Source organism: Ursus maritimus, unplaced genomic scaffold (genome assembly GCF_017311325.1).
Source record: "Ursus maritimus isolate PB19 unplaced genomic scaffold, ASM1731132v1 scaffold_17, whole genome shotgun sequence".
Taxonomy (NCBI): domain Eukaryota; kingdom Metazoa; phylum Chordata; class Mammalia; order Carnivora; family Ursidae; genus Ursus; species Ursus maritimus.
This window is the reverse complement of record NW_024424119.1, coordinates 27,369,688-27,387,767: the sequence shown is the minus strand read 5'-3', so window position 1 is coordinate 27,387,767 and position 18,080 is coordinate 27,369,688. Positions and strand designations below refer to the sequence as shown.

The 18,080-nt window shown below is 51.1% G+C and overlaps 1 protein-coding gene and 1 long non-coding RNA gene across 2 annotated transcripts; both read right to left on the bottom strand.

The window, feature by feature from the left end:
* Positions 1–2: 2 nt before the first annotated feature.
* Positions 3–16,707, bottom strand: LOC121103082. The gene is made up of 3 exons (XR_005835214.1): positions 16,595–16,707; positions 7,726–7,959; positions 3–318 (listed from the first exon to the last, which is right to left on the bottom strand). It is a non-coding gene; the product is annotated as an uncharacterized LOC121103082 (long non-coding RNA).
* ALDH1B1 (aldehyde dehydrogenase 1 family member B1) lies at positions 12,331–14,591 on the bottom strand. The gene is given in 2 exon segments (XM_008707855.2): positions 12,331–13,896; positions 13,898–14,591. Coding segments are annotated over 2 exon segments (1,269 nt in total). The 5' UTR covers positions 14,300–14,591; the 3' UTR covers positions 12,331–13,029.
* Positions 16,708–18,080: the final 1,373 nt, after the last annotated feature.

Here is an 18,080-nt window from a genome sequence, read left to right as displayed (position 1 = left end):
AGTAATGTACATGTTATGTTCTAAGTCCTACTCAGTGCTTATACACCTGGGTCATAAGAGCTTGAGATGGCTGATAAGATGCATAGTAACAAAGAAGAAAAATACATAAATCGAGGAAACCAGAGGACCACCAAGCAGCAGTAGGAACAGGTTCCAGTTAGCAGGCAGAATCTCTCGTAGGTTCGGCACACGTACCACTCTGGGCCTCCCACCGAGAGTGCAAACGCAAGAGCTGTGAACGTTGTGGGGGTCCACAGGTGGGAAAGACCGGTTGTCTCTTTCAGTTTCTGAAGCCGAACGGAGTATTTCCTTCAAGTCCTAGAGGGGCACAGAGAGAGCAGACGTTGTCACTGTGACAGCACCCGTGTGAAAACATGCCCGCAGAGGAGACAGTCTGAGCTCCGTTTGTCTGTCCCCAGGTTCTCCCTCATTGGCAGCTCCGCGTCTCCAGGTCTTACCTCCTCCCTGTCCTCAGCACTGCACGTGCTGAGCAGCGTGTCCCGTGTCCGGAGAGTCTGCACTCCCCCTGGCCCCATGGCTCTTAGTCCGTATAGCTCCCCCCCAACCCCGTGAGAGCTGGGGAAGCAGCTGTCCCCTGCAGACAGGTGGCCCCTGAACCTAGGAAACAAGCCCCTTAATTAGCCAGCTTGTGGTAGGTGACAACCCCGGAGCTGACCAGTGCACAGTCACCACCATTTCTGTCTTGCTCACATTCCTTGTCGTGGGGCCGGTCGGCTGGCTGTGGCTCTGCTCTGTGTGTCTGGTCACACTTTGTGGCAGAGGGGATGAGTGAGAGACTGAGCCACAGATGCACAGTCTCCTTTAATGATTCTGCCCCGATGTGGCGTATGGCACGTCTGCTTACGTCCGGCCGTGCCCAGCATCCAGGGGTCGGGGACGCTGCTCTTGTCACAGGAGCCCAGGGACAGGCACACACGATTTTGCTGTGATTGTAATCCACATTCTTTCCTATTTAGCCATGGTTGTGGGGTACCTTGTGTGTGCAGGCCTGTGGGGTTGCACAGAAAACCAAAACAGTGAACATCATTAAAATACAAGAAGGGCAGCGTTAAGGAAGCGAGGAGCGTGTGTGAGTTTGAGGCCAGAGAAGCAGCTTAGAACTGGGGAAAGCAAAGGACATGTCGCTGAGGAAGTGGCATGGTGGATGAAGTAGTGAGAGCTCCTGGAAACAGGGGAAAATAGAAGGTGGGAAATCCTCCAGTAGGAATCCAGGTAGGAGATGGTCTTTAAGTTGCCCTCCTGACACTCTTTGCTTTTTATAAATACGTATTGTTATATGTTGTTACATCGCGTATCAGGACTTTTGTCCTGCACACTTGTGTGCATATATATGTAGGTACCTATGTATGTGTGTCTCTCTACATCCTTCATGTTTTAAATATGTATACAATTTTTAAGTATATATATTTTTAAAAAACACATACGCACAACAGACTATGGATGTAGTCTGTTATAGATGAGTTTTCAAAAGGGAGCTACAAAGAACCATGGAATTTTAGGACCATTGCCACACAGGCCTTCCGTTCCCCCTAAAACATGTAGTACTGGCCAGAGCTCTTGCTTGCATACCTCCACTGGTGTGGAGCTCACTACCACCAGGCATCCATCTGTGAGTTTTCCAGTAGTTGAAAGTTCTTCCTTGTATTAAGCTGGATTCTGCCTCCCTGAAATGTCCACCCAGTGGTCCCACATGTACTTCTTGGATGCCCCTCTGCTCCTCACCAGCACCACCCCTGGCCAGGAAGATTTAGGGTTAAGTATCATTTCCCCCACCTTCCATTTACCACATAGTTGATTGTGACAGAGCAGACTTCTTTCCTCTCATCCTTTTCTCTCTTTCCTTCTAGGGTCTTAGAAACATTGGTGACAGGTTGTTGGAAGAGTCAAGTCATGCATCGTTTTCTTTGTGAAGAGTTGGAGAAACCGTGTTTGTAGCTGACCCCTTTTGTATGTTTTTACAAGTTAGACGCAAACTAGATTCGTATGCAGATGTAGATTTTAGCAGGGGCAAGCATTGGGAAACCGGACTGCATGGGGCTTTTTTATACTTTTGAAACGAACTGCTCTGTGAGAATTCTTTTTTACCTAACCCTCCCAGGGAAGGCCACCTGGTGGTGTGTTTCTAATTCTAAAGGGCTGGAACAAGGCCCATGTCAGCCGAGTCTTTACCTCATTTGTCTGTGACTGATTAGTGTGTGTTGTAGGAGGAGGGAGGAGGGTCACGCTGTCCTCTGCCTGCTCTCTGACTTGCTGTGTGACCTGGACGGGCCCCTCCCCTCTCCGGGCCTTTGTCTTTTCACCTGCGAATGTGGCATTTGGACTAGATATTGCCCATGTCCCTTCGAGCCCTGCCATCCTAGAATAAGATGGCCCTGTGGGAAAAATAGAGGAGGTATAGTCTGCGCATTCCTTTTAAGTGTTATTCCCTCAAAAACAGCTGCCATGGCTTCATATTAAGCTGTAGCTCTTCCTTTCCTGCCATTTTCCCACCTTAAGGAGATGGAGTCCTTGGCCGGGTGTTTGGGGACCAAGATATCCCCTTGTCAGCAAGCTCAGCATTCTCTAACCAGGTGGGCAGTGGACCCCTGGCTTCTGGACATCAAACAGAGGAAATGGGGTCGGATGTTCCTTTCTCTGTGGGATCAGAGTGTACTAGAATACATTTCACTTGGAAAGGTTTTGACCTTACCCAGGAATAAGGCTGGCTGGCTGGCTTTCTTTCGCTTGCTTTCTTTCTATCTCTCTCTTTTCCTTTCTTTTCTTTCTTTCTTTCTTTCTTTCTTTCTTTCTTTCTTTCTTTCTTTCTTTCTTTCTTTAAGAGTGCTTAATATCTGGGTGAAAAAATAGATCCACTAGGTGGTTCAAATTTTTTTTAAAGTCAGAATTGGGATCTTACTTGTGTCTAGTCCTTCAAGTTCATGAAGCGCTTTTCTGACTGTGGTCACTCCAACTCCAGGACAGCAGGCAGGGCAGGAGGACATAGATGTCCCTCCCCCTCTGCAGATGAAGAAACGAGGGTCTGAGAGGGAGGCACCTGCCCAAGGTCTGAAGGCCTCCGAGAAGGACCGAAACTCCGGGCACCGGGCCCTCCTTGGCATCCTTCCTGTGCCACGGTGCTGCTGCTTGGGTAATCTCTTAGCTGCGTAACGGAAGGTGCTGGCCAGTTCCAGGGCTCCTGGGGACCTTACCAAGGTCCCACTTAGCCTCTACAGCACACTCCCATGCCACTCCCACTGGGCATTACATTCCGGAGCCCTTTTTGGAATTAGATTTTCTGCCTCTGAGCCCGGCCATTCCATATCTGAGGTAGTGGGGTGGCATCACCCTCATGCACTACATGGCAGGAGCATGGCCTGGGACTCCAGAAACAAGAGGTTCATTTGGGAATTCATCCTGGCTTGCTGCCTGACTCTGAGCAAGTCCCCTTCACCTTCCGGACCCCAGCTTCCCTCGTTTGAATAAGAAGGGAAAGAAACTAGATGGGTGGTTTGCAAACTTAAAACATCAGAACCCTTTTCTTTGAATAAAGTCAGAGCTGAAACTGGTTAACTGGAAGCTATGCTCTTCTGTCGGAGGTTGGGGCTGCAGGGGACTTGCTCAGATCCCCCCTACTTGTTACTCCCACTCCCCACCCCACCACGGGAGTTTCTGTATCTAAGGTCTGCAGCTAAGTCTTCTGGGATGTGACTCATTAGGAGAAGACTTGCTTGGTAAAGCACTTAGTGCAACTGTGAGAAGCAGGGATGCTGCGGCCCTGGAGAAGGTGCTAGAACAATCCTGCATCTGCTGATGGGCACAGTCGGTGAAATCACTTGACTTGCCTCACATGTGCGCAGTCACAGTTGCAGAGCTGGGTCTAGATGCAGAGAGCAGCGGGAACGGAGTGCTTGGGTGCCAGAGCTAAACAGCGAAAACACAGGAGGCTGGGTTCGCGGCGTGAGGGTGTGCAAAATAGTAATCCTCATGTGCACTCTCCGAAATTGTCACCAAAACCAACAAGGCAGAAAAACAGGATTGTTCCAACCTCATGACTTTGCAACCAGGAGAGCCCCAGGACCGCTACAGGGGCTGAGAGGACTGTGCTGTGGCTTTGCCCTTCAGAAACATGGTGCCCCCACAGCCTGTGTTTTCTGCCCTATTGTCATAAATATGATGAAGTCACGTGACCCCTGCACCTGAAAATAAATGTTTTTAAGGACAGTCTTTGTGGTCTCCCTGTCTTTGGAACACTGCTGTGTGTGGGAACAGGGCCCACTGGTACGTGTCCACCACCCATGACGCAACTTGCCCTTTTCTTGTCCACCTCAGCTACTTCAGTCTGAACCCTCCTTCCCCCTCACACCTGGGTTCTGGTCACAGCCCCACCTGGGCACCTGACTCACAATTTTTAGCTAGTCCTAATCGCCGCCTGCTGGCCTGATCCTTCTAATTCCCTCAGAACTTGCGTCTCCCACCAGATACGCATCCCAGTATTTCATCCACTCAGAGAGCTGTGCCCTCTGTCATCTCCCACATGCACATGGAGGCCAGAAGGGTGCAGAAATCAGTATGAAGGAGGGTGGGATATAAGTGGGGAGGCGTGAGATGAGGTTGCAGTCCTGCCAGGCAGCATAAGGTGTCTGCTTTGTGATCAGAGCAGGGGGAAATCAGAGAAGACTTCCTGGAAGAGAAGGCTTCCGAGCTGGGGATTGGCGTGGGTATGGGGGATTCTGGGCTAGGGAAACAGCATATGGAAGGCGCAGGGATGGGGAAGTGCAGGGTAGCTTGTGAAGGGGAGTAGTGACCTGTGGTGTTTGCCAGGAGCTGCAGTGGCAGGTGGGGGAGAGTGGTTTTAGGCCATACCCCTCAGTGCCATCAGAGGTGGTTGGACCTGATGCTGCAGGGAGTGGGCAGCTTGAATCTCTGTCTTCTGTGTCAACTGGGTTATAACTGGGCTTAAGGGAGATCATTTGAAAGCCAGTCAACACAGCAGCTCCAGTGATCCTTTTAAAACATGTCAATCCCAAATGTACCCACTTCCCACCTTATACAAAAAGGTCTGATTTTTAGTCAAAATGGATTTTTTTCTTCAGATTTTGTGGTAAAATTAATCCTATATCTTTAAAAAACACTGCCCTCCCCTCTCCCCCAGGGATGGATGACACAGGAAAAATTAATAAGAATGAGCAAATCAATCGACAGTGAATAGGCCCCTCTAATGAATTTCCTCGTTCCCAGCATTTGCCAGGGCCTCCTGAATGTTAAATCAGAGAATGATTATTATGTGATATTTTAATTAATTAAGGGAAGCTAAAGTGGCCTGGTGTCTGCAGCTGACTAACGAATTCAGAATGGAGGAGCCCGTCAGCCAGGGCAGAACCAGAGAGCGTGCTTGCCCACACTTGGCTGGGTGGGACCGAACTCTGTCCCTGGAGTGGGGTCCAGCCATGACTGCATCCAGGGGCTGAGGGGTGTATGCAGCCAGGAGACAGCCTTATCTGTGCCTCCTTTCACTCTGCTTTCTTGCGCCTAAATCTCCCCATGGTATCAGGGGAGTGGTTGGCTGTCGAGGAAAGAGGAAAAATCCTTGTTGGGGCAGGGTGGGGGCACAGAAGCTCCTCTTACCTCTGCTCATAAACCCACCCGCCACACACATCAGCAGAGCACCAACTCTGCTCAGTGCTGAGGGGCCTGCGGCCACTCACAGCCCCCAGAGTCACCGGTGGCGTCAAGCCAGGACCTGTCTCTGTGCGGCCAAAGGGACTGCAGTCGTCCCTGGGGTAGAACAGGCCTTTGCTTCGGAGTTGAAGACTCAGAACCAAGGTCAAGCTGCGCCACAGTCTGTAGTCTGGGCCAGGTCCTCTACTCTCTGAGCCTGCATTTCCTCATCAGCCCTGTGGTCCTGAGCCTGCCATGAGTGCGTATGCACTGGCCACTCTGGAGGGTTCGCTGAGGGCTGTGTGCCTGGTGGCAAGGGCACAGGAAGACAGACCAGACACGCCGGGGGTCTGTGGAAGACACAATCCAGTGGGACAACAAAATTAGACCCAGGGGTACCTGGGAGGCTCAGTGAGTTAAGTGTCTGCCTTCGGCTCAGGTCATGATCTCAAAGTCCTGGGATCGAGCCCTACACTGGGCTCCCTGCTCAGCAGGGAGTCTGCTTCTCCCTTTCCCTTTGCCCCCTCCACACACACACATGTGCGCTCTCTCTTTCTCAAATAAATAAATCTTTAAAAAAAATCAAACCCATTTCATTATATGCTAACAAAAAGAAGCCATCACAGAACAAGACTAAATGAAGAGTGGGCATTATGAGCTCAAAGGGGCCAGAGAAAGTATCCTGGAGGAGACAGACGCTCAGCAGGGCTCTGAGAAATTGGGCTGAGTTTGTAGGGGAGAAGAAAGGAGGAAGGAATAGCATGAGCAAGGCTGGAAGGTAGGGAGCAAATGGTCCACGAGAGGATTAAACCCTAAAAACATCTCTGTGAGAAACACTGTGATCGTCGTGCACACGTGCACAGAGATGCCATGTCAGAGCTGGGGTGAAGTGTCCTCTGAATGCTGTGGACCTCCCCACATTGCCAATGCCCCCGTAACTATATCTCCTAGCCTCCCCTGGCACCATTGGCTGGGTCAGGTCATTTTGGCCAATGGACTGAATGGAAGCCAGGGCTTTAAAGAAGCAGGTGGGGGCACCTGGGTGGCTTGGTCGGTTAAGCATCCAGCTCTTGATTTTGGCTCAGGTCGTGGTCTCAAGGTCATGAGATCCAGCCCTGCATTGGGTTCCTCACTCAGCAAGCATCTGCTTGACATTCTCTCTCTCCCTCTCCCTCTGCTCTTCCCCCTGTGCTCACACACTCATTCTAAAAAAAAAAAAAAAAAAAAAAAAAAAAAAAAAAATTTAGGTGGGCTTTTTTCACCCTTTTGTCGCCATCTACCAACTGACAGGGAGGCTTCTGAGCCCCACGCAGGGGTTTTCACTTGGGTCTGTGGACCCCTGGGGATTCTATTGATGGATTCATGGGGCCTGAGCGCCTTGAAAGTGTGCAAAATTTTGTGTGGATGGGCATGTGTGCAGTTTTTCCTAGTAGCTTTCATTAGCTTCTCAAAGGAATACGGAACAGAGAAATGGTTAAGAACCATTGTTGACAGTGGGGCCACTAGATGGAAGGAGCCTGAGCTTCTGAAACTCCGTGTGGGAAGACAGGTGCCAGTAACTAGACACCTGCATGAGATTATTACAAGAAATTAACCATCGTTATTCATTAACCGCTGGTTAACCATTGGTTAATTGCTTAACCAAGATTAAGCAAGAAATAAACAGTTATTGCATTGACACCCTCAACTTGGGGGTTTGTTTGTGGTGGCACTAACCTTACGCTGGTACACGGGGGAAGCGTACTTGGCCGGGAGACCTGTACTCCAGGCCACGCACCCGCACCAAAGAGCCCCGTGGCCCTGGACTGCTTACCCAGTCTACCCCTCTGCTTAAGTGAGTGGGGAGACCAGGGGCTCTCCAAGTTCCTCATAATGTGCCTTCTTGCTTTCCTTCCAAAGTCTTCTAACTCTAGGATCAATGTACAGACCCCTGGGGCTTGAAGGAATTAAGTAGTGCTCTCAACCTCCAGTGGTCTGGCTTCTGTCCCTACCCTTCCGCACAAACTGCCCTTACCAAGTCTGCAGGGACCCCAAGGCTTCGGCCAGGAGACAACACAGGCCTCTTACCTGGCCTCTTGGAAGCACTTGACTCTGGCGATGGCTCCCTCCCTTTGCAAACTCCTGCCTTCCTTGGCTTCTTGACTCCTCTCTCTCAGGTCTTCCTCCTGCATCTCAGCTGCTTCTCCTTAGCGTCCTTAATGGAATTCTCATTCTCCATTCATCTTTGATGTCGGCATTATCAGGATCAAGCTCTCTTTGTCTTCCCTGTAGTCTGTGGTCAACACAGCAGCTCCAGTGATCCTTTTAAAACATGTCAGATCATGTCACTGCTCTGTTCAAAATCCCCCAGTAGCTCCTTCATCATTGACAGTAAAGGCCCCAAATGACCTTCAATGCTCTGTGTGCCCCTACCCCAGACCCTCTACCTCTCTACCTCCATCTCTAGCCCTTGCTCATTCCACTCCAGCTCCGTGGCCTCCTTGTGTTCCCTGAACCCCCAGAGGTGCTCCAGCCTCAGGGCCTTTGCACCTGCCATTTCCATACCTCTTTCAGTCCTTTGTCATCTCTTCAGTGAAGCCATCTCTGAGCACCGTATCAAAAACTACAATTCCTACCCCACCCCACCCCCAATATTCTTCCTAGCAGGACTTTTCTCCATAATAACCTTATTCACCTGATGGACTAAATGTTTCACTTATTTTACTTGTGGTCAGCCTCCCCCATCGGGAGAATGTGCAGGACTTGTGTTGGGTTCCCTGCCATGTTCCCAGTACCTGGAATAGTCAGCACTCAATATTTATTCACTGAATAAACGAATAAATAAATAAACGCACTGCCTCATTCCCAAATCTGCTCCTCCAGCTGGGTCCCTTTTCACTGCTAGCACTACCTGCACTTTGTCCCCAGCCAGGAACATGGGTCACCCTAACTTCACGTTCCTCTTGCAGCAATCTGTCACCATACCCGGAAGCCCGCCTCTGGGCTGCCAGATTCTGCCGCCCATCCTCACACCTGACTCAGGTCAGCATCATGTTGGCAGTAGTGTCCAGCTCCAGGTCGATTCCTCAACCCATCCTTTGGTTTTAGAAACCAAAATATGGGGACACCTGGGTGGCTTAGCCGGTTAAGCATCTGCCTTTGGCTCAGGTCATGATCCTGAGGTCCTGGGATCAAGCCCCGCGTTGATCCTACTTCTCCCTGTCCTTCTGTTCCTCCCTGCCCTGCTCATGCTCTCTCTCAAATAAATAAATAAAAATCTTTAAAAAAATACAAAAACAAAGTATGATCCTCTCATTTTCCTTGGGAACCCCTCATGGCTTCGCATTGCTGGACAGCCTGTGTACTTCCTCGCAGGGCCTCCAGGCCCTTCACAATCCATCTCCTGCCTCCTCCCGGGCCTTTCTTCCCAGGCTTCTCCCTTCCTCACACCCTCCGTGCCTTCTCATAAACCCCAGACCCTTCTCCCAGGAACACACTTCCTGTGTCTCTGCCTGGTTTCCTCCTTCTCACCCAGCAGATCCCGCACCCCTCCCTCTGGGCCTCCCCCTTGGGCCGAGCCGGGTGCAGTAGAGTCAGGAGACCTGAGTTGGAATCCCAGATCCACTCACTAGCTGAACACCTCTGGACCTACACATTTATTTAACAAGTGGAATGCTAATAAAAAGCACCTTGAAGGTGGTTAGAAACATTAAATGAGATCATATATATTGTAGGTGCCTTATAAATGTTGTGTGGGCTTAATGTTATTTCTTTCCTTCTGTGACCTCATGGCCTCACAGACTTTTTTTTTTTTTAAAGATTTTATTTATTTATTCGACAGAGATAGAGACAGCCAGCGAGAGAGGGAACACAGTCAGGGGGAGTGGGAGAGGAAGAAGCAGGCTCATAGCAGAGGAGCCTGATGTGGGGCTCGAACCCAGAACACCGGGACCATGCCCTGAGCCGAAGGCAGACGCTTAACCGCTGTGCCACCCAGGCGCCCCTCCTCACAGACTTTTGTCCTCTTCCAGGAATGGTCTCCCTGGCAGCCTGTGAGCCCCTGCAGGGAGCTCCTGCCTCATTCGATTCCCCTTCCCCACAACCTGCCCAGAATGAGCATCTGAGCCTTTTTTTTTTTCTTAATCAGTGACTAATCAGAGCAAATGAACTAACAAGGTGGCCACCAGAGGTCAGCCTCACACCCAGAATAGAGCCAGACCAAACTAGAGTCCTTGAAAGGCCTGGGATCTGATCAGAAGCCCTGGTGGGTTCAGCAGAGAAGCAGGGTGTCTGGGCTTGTCCAGCAGCACTGCTGTGGGCTCTTGAGGCTTTTTGAGGTGTGATTAGATGCTCTCTCCTTGCTGGCCCCTAGTGTATGCCTATGAGAAACTGAGTCCAAATGAGCTGCTTACTAAACCTCTAAGCTTCCACTTCCTCATCTAAAAAGAAGGTCACCCCACTGCCTACTTCATGGGATTACGAGGCTTCAGTGTCGTGTAAAGATGACTGGCAGAGATCATGTTCAACAGAGTAAGCCCTTGGTGTAAGCTTGCTGAATGGGTGCTGGCCCAGAGTTGCACCATCCATGACCACGTGAAATCCTGCACTTAATGAGGCCCAGTTCAACCTCCTGCTCACACCTCCCACAGTGAGAGCAATGAAGGAGGACAGAGGGGCCTCGGGGCTCAGCTGACTAGGAATCTGACCTATCTGACTCATCAGTGTCAGAATTTTAGGGACCAAAGCGAGGGACCTAGAAGATTGTTATTTTGTAGTCCCACCCACACTGGGACACCCTTTGAAAGTCCCTCTCGGTTTAGAAGTACTGAGAAGCAGATGAGGAAGGGAGCTGTAAAAACACTGAGATGTTGCTTGTTAGTGGTCAGACCCCCACCCACCCAGCCACCCGCTCCCTCCCCCTCCCCCACTCCCCAGGCTGTTGGGGAGAAACTTGCCTACTATGCAAAGGTGCCAACAGCCCCCAAGAGAAAGCAATAAAAGGTGCCCTTTGGGGAACAGTCAGGGTCACCCCAGGCTTAGACAAATGGTGCAAAAAGCAGGCCCTAGGAAGGGGAGATGAGGGGCCCAAACAGACCCCGAGTCCACAGGAAGCAGTTTTGGGTCCACTCCTGAAGACACAGAACAAAATCATCTCGACGCCTCAGTGAGATAACGGGACATTAAAGAGATGACCAGGGGTGCCTGGGTAGCGCAGTTGTTAAGCGTCTGCCTTCAGCTCAGGGCGTGATCCCAGCATTCTGGGATCGAGCCCCACATCAGGCTCCTCCGCTGGGAGCCTGCTTCTTCCTCTCCCACCCCCCCTGCTTCTGTTCCCTCTCTCGCTCGCTGTCTCTCTGTCAAATAAATAAATAAAATCTTAAAGAGATGACCAAGGCTGTGCATTCCCAAGACGGAGTGGACCAAGAAGTGTGGGGATTCGTGAGCAACACGGTCTAGAAAGATGAAAGACAAGGAGAGAGAGGATCAGCCTTGTTTCTGTACTGTGGTCTGACTGGCTTGGATTTACTCCCTTCAGATGGGGAATGAAGTCAGAAGACTAACAATGAATTCACTGAACTCTGAGGCTTAAAATTCTGGAAACTGGGGCATCTGTGTGGCTGTGGGTTGAGCATCCAACTCTTGATTTCGGCTCAAGTCATGACCTCAGGGTCCTGAGATCAGCCATGTCAGGCTCTGTGCTCAGAGGGAGTCTGCTTCACTCTCCTTCACCTCCCCCCCAACCCCCCACCTCCAGCCCATTCACATGCACGAGTGCACCTGCTCTCTCTCTCTCTCAAATATCTTTTAAAAATAAAAATAAGTAAATAAGATTCTGGAAACCCCTAACATGTCAGAATGGCCCTGATGCTGGGCTCTGCTTGAGGGGCGGTGTGTTTGGATAGGTGCTGGGGGACAGTGTGGAAGGCCTGAAATGGGACCGCAAATGGACTTGCTCTAGGCAGGAACCAGGGCTTTTCTCTATGGGCCTTAAAGTTGCACTTTGTCACCCAGTCAAGAGAAAACAAAAATGCTACTAGAAATATTTGGGGAGAGGACTTTCACACCTGGCTGAGGGTTGACTGGATGACTACCTGGGTCCCTTCCATCCCCATGACTCAAAAATTTTCTTTTTAAAGATTTTATTTATTTATTTGACACAGAGAGAGAGAGCACACAAAAGGGTGGGGGGGGAGCATCAGGCAGAGAAACAGACTCCCTGCCAAGAAAGGAGCCTGATGCAGGATTTGATCCTGGGACCCTGGGATCATGACCTGAGCCAAAGGCAGCCACTTAACCAACTGAGCCACCCAGACATCCCTAAAATTTTCAGTTGTAAGAGGATGTTGATCAAAAAAATTGGCAAACAAGGTATGGGTACCTTTTATTTAATTTTTAATTGAAATTAATTCACATATCATAAAATTCACCCTTTTATGTGAATCACTGTACAATTCAGTACTTTTCAGTATATTCACAAAGTTGTGCAACCATCACTACTATCCAATTTCAGAACCCTCTGAAACCTCCCCAAAAGAAATCCTATACCCATTAGCAATTACTCCCCACTCCCTCCTCCCCCAACACCTGGCAACTGCCAATGTACTTTCTGTCTCTGATTTGCCTATTCTGGATATTTCATATAAATGGAATCATACAATATGCGGCCTTGTATGTATGTCTGGCTTCTTTCGCTCAGCCTAATGGTTTCAAGGCTCATCCACATTGCAGCACGTGTCAATACTTCATTCCTTTTTTATGGCTGACTAGCACAAGGAATATTCCATGGAAACATTTCATTTACCCACTCACTAGGTGATGGACACTTGGGTTGCTTGAGTTTATTTTAAAGGAGTGGTTATATAAATGCATTCTTTGCCCACTTCTTTCCTCAAATTAATGAAAATCAGTAGCAAAATGCAGGGTAAGCAAGCAAAACAGCCGGCAACTGGTACTTAAAAAAGGAAAAGCATCCTTGATTTTTAGGTTAAGTCATTGAAGAATGGGGCCAAGATTTGGAATCCACCTAGTTTGAAACTCCTAATGCCTTCCAATCCTACGTCTGAACTGAGTCCATCTCCTAAGGCATGAGGTTAATCCACGGCGGAGTCCTTGGATCAGAAGGAAGAACTAACAGCCACTGTCCAGATCAGTGCTCTTTAATCTATGTTCCAGAGATTCCCAAGATTTCATGGAAGTAACTCAGGGCCACCAAGGGGGCTGGGGCTGAGGCACGGGTGGATAGGAGCAGTTCTCATTTTGATTCTTTATTTGTTCTAAGAGTTCATTTGGAACAAATAAAGTAGGGTCTGAGGCTAAAAACCTATTTGGCAACCATGGTGTAGGTGATTATGGAACCTCTGGACTGGAGGTGGGTCCCTGTGGTAGGCATTCTTACGAGTTCTTCTGAGGGATCTTGATGGTAACCGTCTTCACCTCCGTGTAGGCCTTAAGCCCGTCCTCCCCCAGCTCCCTCCCATTCCCAGATTCCTTAAACCCTCCGAAGGGCGTGTGGCAGGTGACAATGTTGTAGGTGTTTACCCACACTGTGCCAGCCTGGAGTGCCTGCGTGAAGTACATGGCCTTGTCCAGGTCCTGGGTGAACACGGCAGCAGCCAAGCCATACCTGGTGTTGTTGGCCCTCTCGATTACCTCCTCCATCTTCTTGAATTTAAATAAGGGCTGCACAGGCCCGAAGATCTCCTCTCTGGTGATCCTCATGTCATCCTGCACGCCACCAAAGACCGTGGGCTTGATGAAGAAACCACGCTCCCCAAAACGCTCCCCCCCGCAGAGAAGTTTGGCCCCCTCCTTCTGGCCAAGCCGGATGTAGCTCAGGATTCGCTCAAACTGCTCCTTGTCCACCTGGGGCCCCTGCTGGGTGTCCAGCTCAAAGGGGTTCCCAACTCTTCTCTGCTTAGCCTTCTCCACGGTTCTCTCAAGAAATTCGTCATAGATGGATTCTTCGACAAAGGTCCGGGAGCCCGCACAGCAGCACTGGCCCATGTTGAAGAACAGGGCTTCGTGGCACTGCTCCACGGCGTGGTCCATGTCCGCGTCGGCCAACACGATGCTGGGGCTCTTCCCACCCAGCTCCAGGGTGACACTCTTCAGGTTGGAATCACCGGCCACCTTCTGGATCAGGTGGCCCACCTCAGTAGAGCAGGTGAAGGCAACTTTGTCGATATCCATGTGCTGGGCGATGGCTGCACCGGCCGTTGGGCCGTAGCCGGTGATGATGTTCACCACCCCGGGGGGGAAAGCCCGCCTCTTTGATGAGGAAGGCCAAGTACAGTGCAGAAAGGGGGGTCTGCTCTGCCACCTTCATGACCACAGTGTTGCCGGTGGCCAGCGCGGGGGCGAGCTTCCAGCCCTGCATGACCAAGGGGAAGTTCCATGGGATTATCTGGCCGCAGAGGCCAACAGGCTCATGCCGGGTGAAGCAGAAATGCTCGCCATCCATGGGGATGGTCTTGCCCTGCCACTTGTCAGCCCAGCCAGCAAAGTACCGGTACACTTTGATGACCTCATCCAGGTCCAAGGCATAAGACTCCTGGAAAGGCTTCCCATTGTCCAAAGTCTCCAGTGAGGCCAGGTAGACACGATCCCGCTCCACTAGGTCGGCCAGGCGGTTTAGCAGCCGGCCGCGCTCCGAGGCATCCATCCGGCGCCATGGAGACCCCAGGCGGAAGGCCTCGCGGGCTGCTTTCACTGCCCGATCCACGTCAGCCCGGTCTCCTTCAGCCACAAGGCCAATGACCTCTCCCGTGGCGGGGCTGACTGTCGGGAAGGTCTTCTTGCTGGCTGCATCTTGCCACTCATTGTTGACGAACAGCTGGCTGTAGTGGATGTCTGGGTTCGGGATGGGGCTTGGAAGGGCTGCTGCAGAAGAGTATGGGGCGGTCCTGCCATGGAGGCTAAGCCACCGGGGCACCAGGAAGCGCAGCACGCTCAAGACTCTGGAGGGGGCAGGTGGAACCAGAGCGAACAGGTGAGAGTGGGACAAGTGGTCCCCCAAAGGCCTGCCAGCTCAGATGTTCCAAGATGCTAGTGTAAAGGGGTGCCACCTCTAACAATGTGGATTGTAAGCAGTACAAAGGTGCGGGTGCATCAGCGCTGGGGGTGGGGGACAATGGCCCTGAACAACTCTCTGGTTCCAGCTCCTTCATGTCCCATCTATCCTCCAGCTCCCTCCCTCACCTCTTCTGGTGCTTGGATCAAACGTCACCTGCTCAGCAAGGCCTTCCCTGACTGCCCTTTATAAAGTTTACAAAACAGTGACTTTTGTCACTGCCAGCACTCTGTCCCCCATTCCCGTGCTTTATTTCTCCCCATCTGACACACCAAAGAGTATATTTACACACGTGTGTTTCTTGTCTGCCTCTCCCCAGTAAAACATCCACTCTGAGAGGGCAGGCATTTTTTTTCCTGGTCATTCATTGCTGTGTCCCTGCTGCCTCGAAGTATGCCTGCGACAGAGCAGCCGCTCCACAGCTCGCTGTTCAGTGATGTGCAGCAACACTTCCACAAACACTGGTCACAGTGTGACCTCACAATGGAGTAGAAACCAAAGGGACTGCGAGACAGAGTTGTTCTCTGAGACAAGGGCTTGCTTCCCTTCCCCTCTGTGCCTCAGGTTCCTCCTATGTGAAAGGCCTCATGGGGCTACACTGAATAGGGCTGTGCACTTAAAAAGCATGGCAACCGTCTGCCCAGCACATCAGAGCTGGCAGCGCCCTCAGAAACCAGCCTAGCCCGACCCCCGGGGGCATAGGTCTCAGCTTCCCAGGAGCGCAGCAAAGCCGACAGTCCCTGGAAAGAAGGGCCTGTTTATTCTTGTCTACTACTCTGAAACAGTGCAGACTTTATTAAAACAACAATTATAAAATTTAAACAGCATATAAAATGTATTCCATGAAATTTAAATGGTGTATAAAATTCCTAGATTCACTGAAACAGTTACTCTTTGGCCAGGACATCAATCCTCCATCTTTTCTGTCTCAATTGAGTCTTGACCCATCCAGGAGCCAAAAGGAATTGCACCCGGCTTCTCCACCCCTGCCCTCTGCCACTGGGCCTCCTGGAAAGCAAAGCCCCAGCCAGGTCCCCCCAGCTTCATACAAATCAGTGCTGCCCAAGAACACCCTCCCTTGGAGGGTAGTTGAGCCAGAGATCTGTCAGGGGTGCACTCAGGTTCCATTCTGCTCAGAGCTCTGTCCTATGCTGGGACAGAAGCAGCTTTGGGTCCAACAGGCCTGCATCTGAGGAGGGAGGGGTCCCAGGGGAGGTTAAGTGGGGGTAACCAATCCATGGGGAGGTGGGGGGTGGAGGGGCTAAACAGGTGAGAGAGATAGTCATAGACCAAGGCTGGCAAATCTTTCATGCTAAGCCAAGGCTGTTCCTCATCTATGGGCTTAAATGGGGTCTGTGCTTGGAGTCTTCACTTGCATTTGTAAGATCACTGCTCACAGCGCACCACACTTTACAGTTTGCAGGCCACTTTCTTAGCAGTCAAGTCAAGGAGACTCCCAGTAACCCCTGGGGTTATCTGGGCAGATGATCATGACTCCCATTGTGGAAGAAGGCTGGGGATCAGAGAGGTCTGGGGACTCACCGAGGACACACAGCAAGTAAGAATAAGAGCCTCAACCCGGATTCCTCTAGCCCTTTGTGTTTCCTCCTGACTGTGGGCAATTTCTTACGGCTGGATGGGCAGGAACCATGAGGTCGAGCTAAGGGGTAAGGTTTGAGGGGGGTCTGCGTCCTCCGAGCCCAACAGGAACCACCCGGGGACCCGGGTGCAGGCGCAAGAGTGTTAGCGTGGAGAGGGTCCCACATCGCACGCCGGGCGGAAGGGCCAGTCCCCAGATGGGGAAGCGGATACCCAGAGAGGTAGCCTCCGTCGCAAGGAGGGGAGCTGCGGCCTGCGTGGGGGCCGAGGGACAAAGACGCTAATTACCTGCGGCGGGCTCGGCTCCAGCGCAGCTTCAGGCTCCCCCAGCTCTAGCCCAGCTTCCCGCCGCTTGCTCGCCGCAGGTCCCGCCTCCGCGCAGCGGCTCAGCTGCACAGAGGCTCCGCCTGCGTCCCGGGCGTCGCGCATCTGCGCCCCGAGGCCAAGGCCGCTCCTCCCCCACGCGCGGGCGCGTCGGGGCTTGGGGGGGGGGGGAGCAGTGCCCCCACCCCTTCCGCGATCCCAGCCACCGCCCTCCCCACCCCGGAGTGTCCTCCACGCAGGAGCGCCTTCCTCGCTCGGCCCGCTCAAGCTGCGATCCTAAGGCGCTCGTTTGGGAGCGGAAACAAAGACCCAGAATGGGGCAGGCCTTCCTCAGGTCACACAGGTCGCTCTCCAGTCAGAGTTGTCCCAGGAGCTGCACCTTGTTAGGTCCCCATCCCGGAGCCTCTCCTTGACCCCTTCTGTGCATGCCCGCTCCTGTCTTCCACCTTCGCTCTCTTTCCCCCCACGCCCGCCCCTCCCTGTACCTTTAAGATTTTATTTGAGTGCTTTTTAAAAATGCATTTTTTGGGTCCGGGGACAAAAACAATATATCCACAACACAGAAAGCTTGGAAAACACGGAGACGTTTGCAAAGATTTAAAAAATACCTTCAATCCAGTTTTTCTGCCCATTTCTGAGAAAAATGTTAAAATCTGTGACAATTGTGGATCTACTTCTTACTTTCATTCCGTCAGTCTCTGCTTCATGTATTAGGTACATATATATATTTATGATTCTTATGACTTACATATTGACTACATCATTATGAAATTATATTTTTGACCTCGAGGGGGAAAATATACCTTCACTCCTTTCAGCCAAAAGTTGCCATTTATCTTGCCAGTATTTTTAACTTTGTATTTTTCAAAAATTCATTTAATAAAATAGAAATTACATGTTGACCTCTATTTTGCTGCCTGCTTTCCCCCCTTTTTTCCTTTTTTTTTTTTTACTTGGTAATTTATTATGAACCTTTTCTCATGTCATGTTAATTAAAAGGCAACATGGTTCTCTCCAAAGTGGCACAGAATTCTGTAGTAGAGAAGACCTTGGATGGACACTTAGATTGTGACCATTTCGTTGCCATAAAGCATGCTAACCACACATCTCTGACTCGTCCCGCCTCCACAGCACCTTTCTTCTGGTTGGAGACCGTGGGAAGCTAAGAGCTGTTTCCCACCTTGTTTGCAGGTAGAGTTCTGGAGTGAACTAGGTGCTTCTGATTAGCAGTGCCCCTGCCAGATGTGGAAGGTGGAGGGTATTGTCCTGCCCCCCGGGGGGCATCACTAACATGATGGTGGATTGTGACGATTTTCTGCATTCGAGTTCCTTGTCCCTTCTCTGGCTTCCTGGGTATGGGGTGGCAGCTGCGGCTGCCGCTCCTAGACTCTGACCACCTGCTCTTTGCATCACGGCTGCAGGGGTGTGTCTGCAGCTAAATAGCTCCAGA